The following is an 8,103-nucleotide window of genomic DNA, read 5'->3' as shown; positions in this document are numbered from 1 at the left end:
ATTCAGTTGCTCTGGTTGGTTTTGAGCAAGAATGTTAATCTTCAGAATCCAGGGAATAGGATTTGTAATCTCTTTGAAACCCTTTCCACACAAACACACATAACATCTTGTTTTCTCTTAAAAAAAAAAGATGATTATTTTCCAACAGCATGTCTGATAAAACTAACCACTCTCCAGCTATGTGGTGGAAACATGATTTTGCCACAAAAATCTAAAAAATAGGCTCATCAAAGGACAACTATTTTGTTTTTGTTTTGTTAGAGTGTCTAAATGACCTGTTTTCCATTAAATAAAAAAATAACTGTGGAAATCATAAAATCCGTGGTATACTTTTGAAAAATTGTGCATTTATACAAACGCCGCACTAAAGAAACTTTACTGTCACCTAGTGTTAAGAGCAACTTAAGCTCAACGGACCTTTCTCAGTTTCATATTTATAATATTTTATTAAGTATGTAAATGCAAATGTAAAATTCTAAACTTTTCTCTTGTTTTTTCCTCAACAGTTCTGCAAAGTTGTGCGCAAGATCGTGTGCAGCAAAACAAGTTCTCTTATAAGTTTTCTGTTGTGCTTGTTCATCATGTTTTATATGGAGTCTGTGTCAATTTTTGGAATTTTACCCCACACTTATCATCCCCTTCACTATTTGGATGGCATCCTGAAGTGGATATTTATTTTAAATCCTTGTTCATCAATGAGTTCAAAATAGTGCTTTATTAGGACATTGTAAAAAAAAATAATAATCATGTCAAAGAACATATTTTTTGATTATACCCATATGACAATGTGATCTTTCCAGTACTGTCATGTTAAGATACATAAAATAATTTATTTTCTTACGGTTTCTTGTGACTTAATGCCATATCAGTATTAATTAAAGAAAATGTTTTTTGTCTGTCTCCGATGATTATCATGTACTGTAAATATATATTTATATAACACTCGAAGGTTCTTTACAGAATTCTATGGTTTATTTTATAAAACCATGGTAAAGTCTTTGGTATGTTAGTTAGTCAAAATAAATTAATAAATAAAAATAAATCAATAAATGACATTTTTTATGTTAATAACTCTCTACTCACTGGACAATGCAAAAGTTAAAAGCGAAAAAAAAAAACCCGATTTCCCTCGGAATTTTGATAACCACTTTTTTTTCTCTTGAATGTTCAAAAGTTAATAGCAAATGTAAAGTGTAGATTAAACGAAGCCCTTCTGAGGAAACGCTCTGGTAGATCATTGGTTGAAACCATAGACTGAAACTCGACTGTCAGGTAAATAGTATTTGACGCAGTTAACAACATCAAGCCGTTGGTCATCATCGAGTGTCACACATAGTTTCTCCTTTTACGCTTCTTAATTCGTTTATTGAGTGGCCGAAAGGTAAGAGAAGCTGTTTAAATGGCTGCATTCATATCAGTTTGGAGATTGTGAGTTCCAGTGTCATTTTTTTCCAGGAGAGCTGAGAGAAGTCTCTCTCACATTAGGTTACTTAAATCATGTTATTATTCACACGCAGCTTGTTAGGGCCTATATAAAATATATTCGACTAAAAACATAAATAAAAACTTATTTTACAGGTTCCCGCTAATTTAAATGGTCTGGGTGTTCTGTTGTCGTTAATAATGACGAAAGTTTTTACCTCAAAATCTTTACTCAACGTAAATTTTTGTCACGACTATCGACGTTTTTATAAAATAGTGACTAATTAAATTCGTTTTATTGTTGTTTTTATTAATAAATATACATTGAATTCGCATAAGACCTAATATTGCGTCGCTTGACAGCTCGATATTTATGATGCTAATTGTGTTTGCTAGCTAAGCTTCACTTAAGTTACGTCATTTGCAGTATCATAAATGAAAGGCCTCGATTGTGATACATTTATAAGAAACCTGACACAAAGGCTTTCTTTGGTAGCACTGTGTTTTCTGAAGTGGTTATGGACGAATGCATCACCAGTCAGCCATCTGATAATAGTAAGATGGACAGCTCTAAAGAAGCTGCTCTTCTGGCCTTGATGGACAGGACAGGATACAGCATGGTTCAGGAAAATGGACAGAGAAAATTTGGTGGTCCACCTCCAGGTAAACTAGAAAATCTTACTGTAAGTTACATTACTGCACTTACATACATTTCAGTAGGTAACGTTAGATTCTTAGTTATCTATGTGCTATTTGTGCATTTCTGTCACTTGAAGGCCAAAGTATTCTTGAAAATATCTTCTCTTATGTTCCACAGAAGAAAAAGGTCAGTCAGGTTAAGACATAAGGTTAAACAATGACATAATCTTTATTTTTGGTTGGACTTCCCTTCTAGTAGCTAAATAGCCATTAAGGCATTAATTTAGGCTATTATTGTAGATAAATTAGCCTTTCTAAATCTGAATGCTGGGACAAAAAGTGCACAATTAATTCTGTTGTGTCACACCCCCTTTTCACAATCCAGTTCATTCAACATAGAATCAAATGAATCATAAAATGACCTGCTAATAACATTTCATGCTGATTTTAAGAGTTTACAATTAGATGGATGCATAAATGCATGATTAGTAAGTAGTCAAAGTTATATTACTCCACTCTCCATGATCTATTTAACTTTATTATGTCTCAGGTTGGGAGGGCCCTCCTCCTCCACGAGGTTGTGAGGTGTTTGTGGGAAAAATCCCAAGAGACATGTATGAGGACGAGCTGGTACCTGTTTTTGAGCGGGCTGGTCGCATCTATGAGTTCCGTCTGATGATGGAGTTCAGCGGGGAGAACCGTGGCTATGCCTTCGTGATGTACACCACCCGAGAGGGAGCCCAACGAGCCATCCAGCTCCTGGACAACTACGAAATCCGCCCTGGAAAGTTCATAGGGGTGTGTGTGAGTCTGGACAACTGTCGCCTTTTTATTGGCTCCATCCCGAAAGACAAGAAAAAGGAGGAGATCCAAGAAGAGATGATGAAGGTGGGTATATCACACAACTGTACAGAATCTCCAGAGAATTGCTACAACAATATGAAACACACTGAATGACATCATCTAACAAAAAAGTATGTAAGATGTAAGAAATGTTTTTTTTTATTTTGCATTTCTACAATACAGGTGACTGAAGGGGTTGTGGATGTGATTGTGTATCCCAGTGCAGTGGACAGGATGAAGAATCGAGGCTTTGCCTTTGTTGAGTATGAATCCCACAAAGCAGCTGCCATGGCTCGCAGGAAACTCATACCAGGTGCAAAAGCACAGTGTAAATATTAAAAAATGATTTATTTGTGTTTGCGGATATGGCAAGCATCACTATTTCCATTGCTCATACTTTAGGGGGTTATTCATCAAAGAATAAGGAAAAAAGTATCACAGTTTTCACAAAAATATTTAGCATCACAACACGGATGATAATAAGAAATGCTTATTGAGCATTACATCAACATATTAGAATAATTTCTGAAGGACCATTTGACACTGAAGACTGGAGTAATAGATTTGCCATTACATAAATAAATTACATTTTAAAATATCAAAATAGAAAACCAATATTTAAAATAGCAGTAACATTACACAGTATTACTGTTTTACTATATAATAATAACTAAATAAATGCAGCCTAGATGAGACTTCTCAGACTTTTTTGAAACATGAAAAAAAATCTTAATTATTCCACACTTTTGACCAGTAATTGATGTAATGACTTTTCATGATTCAGTCCATTCCCAATGGCTAGTCCCTCTCCTTAATTTTTATAATTAGGTATATCTCAGCTGATTCAGGTAACACTAGATTATGGAAGTAAAACAAGTGGTCTTTGCTGGGAAATCCATGGACAATTGCGTGCCTGGACATGCTATCCATGTCCATCTTAAACACTTGTGTTTTCTGCGTTATTTTCAATTAATGAACAGTAATTTACAGTTGAGGTCAAAGGTTCAGTACTAAATAAAATATAACATGCATTTTGTATGATCCATCTTATTTTGGTAAAACAGTTAACATTTTGCAGATTCTGCAAGGTGTGTACACCTTTTTTATTTAGTACTGACCTGAATAATGTATTTCACATAAAATACATTTACATATAGTCCACAAGAGAAATAATAGTTGAATTTATAAAAATAACCTGTTTAAAAGTTCACATATGCTTGATCCTTAATACTGTGTTGTGACCTGAATGATCCACAGCTGTGTTTTATTTGTTTAGTGATAGTTGTCCCTTTTTTTCTTTTTTTTTTTACAGTAAATGTAACTTATTTTGTCTTCTGGAAAACATGAAAGCATCTTCAGTAGCTTCTGTAGGGCAGTACTAAATGAGAAAATATGATATTTAGGCAAAATAAGAAAAATGTATACATCTTTATTCTGTTTAAAAGTTTACACCTCTGGATTTTAATGCATAGTTTTTCCTTCTGGAGCATCAGTGAGTGTTCAAACCTTCTGTAATAGTCGCATATAAGTACCTCAGTTGTCCACATTGTGAAAAGATGGATCTCAAAATCACACAGTCGTGACTCGTGGCTGGAAAGGGTTCAAAACACAAAAATGCAGGAAAACCAAAAAAATTGTAGAATTGTAGCAGTTTAACTGTTCAGGGCAAACAAGGGACTAACAAACCAAACTAAAAAAACTCAACTCAAATTTCAACTATTATTTTTTCATGTGGACTATATGTAAACATCTTTTATGTGAAATATCTTATTCATGTCAGTACAAAATAAAAATTAACATGCATTTTTTTATGATCCCTCTTATTTTGGTAAAATAATTAACATTTTGCAGATTCTGCAAGGTGTATGTAAACTTTATACCTCAACTGTACTGTAAGTACTTATTTTTAAGGGAAAATAAATGAGGGCCTGACCATGACATAATTGTTAGAAGTTTTTATAAATATTCAACTTGCTATGTGTCATTGTCAACTTGATGTTTCAGGAACATTTCAGTTGTGGGGTCACACCATCCAAGTTGACTGGGCCGAACCAGAGAAGGAATTAGATGAGGAAACCATGCAGCGAGTGCGAGTCCTCTATGTTCGTAATCTAATGCTGAGCACCACAGAAGAGACGCTTCGCTCTGAGTTCTCACGCCTGAAGCCCGGCTCTGTGGAACGTGTTAAGAAGCTGACAGATTATGCCTTCATCCACTTCTATAACCGTGAGGATGCCCTAACCTCTCTTGAGTCCATGAATGGGAAACTTATTGATGGTTCACCCATTGAAGTGACTCTTGCTAAACCTGTCAGCAAAGATGGGAACAAAAGATCCGGGTCAAGGAGTAGCTATGGTGGATTGACACCTGCTGGAAATTACAGTGATTCCAACTTCTTGTTCCAGAGCAGAGATGATGTTAGCATCGGAGCAATAAGTGACGGGTTAACCGCGCACTCCCTCAGCCTGTCACCTCATATGGGCAGCCCGTATGCAGTAGACTTAGATCGCTGTGTCTATCCGTTCCTACCCGGATCCACTTTGCTTCCAGTCAGCCTGAATGCCCTAAAGCCCAGCCAGCTGAGTTCAGCTGTATCGTTGCTTGATTACTACTGCCACAAAAACGATTGGTCTCTGCCAGAGTATCATCTCTACTCCCTAGCCGGACAAGAGGGGAAAATGCTGCTCATCTACAAAGTGGTCATCAGCAGCACCAGGAGCAGCTTCATGCCTGATAAAGCCTGCACCATATTGGAGGATGCCAAGGAGCTTGCTGCTCAGAATGCACTCTGGAACCTGGGTTAGTTTATCTCAGTTTCTCTTTCTGTAGTTTTCATTTCTTTAAAGCATTTATACCAGGTTACATACAACTGAAAATTAGGAGTGCACTGATATTAAAATTATGCCAGAAGCATACATTATAACAATAATTACTTTCATGTTATGGCTTAAAACAGATAAATGACCAATCATAAAATTCTACAGTTCTGTTTTGTCTAAATAAATCAAAGCTACTTAAAATTGCAGTGAATGTAGGCACCACAACATTATAAATTACAGTACAAACTAAGAATAGATATTTTAAGATTTGACTAGTTAAGTTTTAACTTTGTGAGTGTGTTAGATGACCAAATAAAAAAAATAGACGCAATTAGCAGTTATGTTGATTATACGCAAATATTAATACAACTGAGGGACTCATGTGCAACTATTACAGAAGGGTAAATTTAAATTTACCCTTGTAAGTAACATATAAGTAACTACATATATCTAGCTTCTGGAGGGCAGTGCTAAATGAAAAAATATGGTATTCAGTCAACATTAGAAAAATGTACACATCTTCATTCTGTTCAAAAGTTTACACCCATGGATTTGAATGCATTGTTTTTCCTTCTGGAGCATCAGTGAGTGTTTGAACCTTCTGTAATAGTTGCATAGGAGTCCCTCAGTTGTCCTCAGTGTGAAAAGATGGATCTCAAAATCATAGTCATTGTTGGAAAGAGTTCAAATGCACAAAAAATGCTGAAAAACCAAAGAATTGGTGGGACCTGAAGGATTTTTCTGAAGAACAGCTGGCAGTTCAACTGTTCAGGACAAACAAGGGACTCATGAACAACTATTACTAAACAAAACAAAACAGCTGTGGATCAAACTTTTGAACTGGGTCATTTTTAGCATTTTGTATGATCCCTCTTATTTTGTTAAAATAATTAACATTTTGCAAATTCTGCATGATGTGTTTAAACTTTTGTCCTGAACTGTATGTGTGTGTGTTTCCCTGTAACAGATTGCTCTATCAGTTCACCTGGCTCTCCTGTGAATATTTCTCCTCCTGCACCTTCTGGCTCTGGTTTCCTGTCCTTTGGATGTAGGTCTCTGCCTTACCCAGCGTACCCCATGGCCCCCATCTCACCTCCCCTACCCATCTCCTGCTCCTCTGGCCAAAGACTCTTCATCCCTAACCAGTCATCCTTCCTGTAGTCAAGCCATCCAGTATCTGTGAACTTTCTTTAACAGTTTCTTAAACGTTCATATGAGCTGTTTTTATTGTTTCACTTATTTTTTGTTTAGTGCTGTTTCATTTGAATGACTAGCAGCAGTGGCAGGATTTTTTTTCTCCATTCACGTACTATAACATTCAAGCCACTGTTGTTGTTTCGTATTTTATGTATTCTGTTTGGGTGTTTATTCCCCTTTTTAAGAAGTAAGTTATTTACTTGTGTTAAACAGTGTTTGAATAGAAACAAAAAAATATAAACTGTTGAGCTATTAGAACGAAGAAATTAGATGCATATTCTTAATAGTGCAATAGGTAATGTTGCACGTTCAACATTGTGTTACATTTCCCTGGCAGATTAAATCTCATAATTCCATTTTGATTGTTTATTTTTTATGCATTTAAAAAGAACATTTTGAAAATGCTATAACAATGGTCCAATATTTTAATCAATTTGTCAAAAATATACTTACATTACAAGTCAAAATTTTTTGAACAGTAAGAGTTTTAATGTTTTTAAAGAATTCTCTTCTGCTCACCAAGCCTGCACTAATTTGATCTGCATTTTTTGAAAATACAGCAAAAACAGTAATATTGTGAAATATTTTTTACTATTTAAAATAGTAATGCTTTCTATTTGAATATATTTTACAATGTAATTTATTCCTGTGATCAAAGCTAAATTTTCAGCTTAGTCTTCAGTGTCATATGATCCTTCAGAAATCATTCCAATATGCTAATTTGCTGTGAGAAACATTTCAAATTATTATTTTTATCAATATTTAAAAGAGGAGGGATCATGTGACTGGAGAAACGATTCTAAAATGTATTCATATAGAAAAGTTATTTTGATTAGTAAAAATATTTAAATTTTTTACTGATTTTGCTGTACTTTGGATAAAAAAAATGCACTTGGTGAGCAGAAGAAACTTCTTTAAAACATTAAAAAAAGTGTTCAAAAACTTTTGACTGGTAGTGTAGTGCATTAAAATTGCACTATTGATTTTTCATTTTGAGCTTGGCTTGCTTGGCAGTCATCCTCAACTTGTATGGATACATCGCAACATGGATGTAGTGTCATGCAAAAGCAAAACTCTTCATCATTATCTCAACATGTCTGCTTTCATGAAGCTACCTGTTCCAAGAAGATAAAACAAGATAAAGGAAGAAAAACAACTTTTATTAGTCTTTTATTAACTTTAA

At 34.8% G+C, this 8,103-nt stretch overlaps 2 protein-coding genes across 2 annotated transcripts in view; both read left to right on the top strand.

Annotated features, from left to right (window-relative positions):
- lratb.2 (lecithin retinol acyltransferase b, tandem duplicate 2) overlaps positions 1-837 on the top strand; it is a 2,899-nt gene extending 2,062 nt beyond the window's left edge. The window contains 2 exon segments of the mRNA XM_073842474.1: positions 507-620; positions 622-837. Coding sequence (XP_073698575.1) covers positions 507-620; positions 622-663 — 156 coding nt within the window. The 3' untranslated portion in view covers positions 664-837.
- A 310-nt stretch (positions 838-1,147) lies between these two features.
- rbm46 (RNA binding motif protein 46) lies at positions 1,148-7,236 on the top strand. The gene is made up of 5 exons (XM_073842475.1): positions 1,148-2,085; positions 2,612-2,949; positions 3,088-3,217; positions 4,909-5,703; positions 6,691-7,236. The coding sequence occupies exons 1-5, from the start codon at positions 1,941-1,943 to the stop codon at positions 6,882-6,884; spliced, it is 1,602 nt and encodes a 533-aa protein (XP_073698576.1). The 5' UTR covers positions 1,148-1,940; the 3' UTR covers positions 6,885-7,236.
- The last annotated feature ends 867 nt before the right edge of the window (positions 7,237-8,103 follow it).

The sequence above is a fragment of the Garra rufa genome, chromosome 6, assembly GCF_049309525.1.
Source record: "Garra rufa chromosome 6, GarRuf1.0, whole genome shotgun sequence".
Classification (NCBI taxonomy): domain Eukaryota; kingdom Metazoa; phylum Chordata; class Actinopteri; order Cypriniformes; family Cyprinidae; genus Garra; species Garra rufa.
This window is presented reverse-complemented; position numbering and strand designations above follow the sequence as displayed.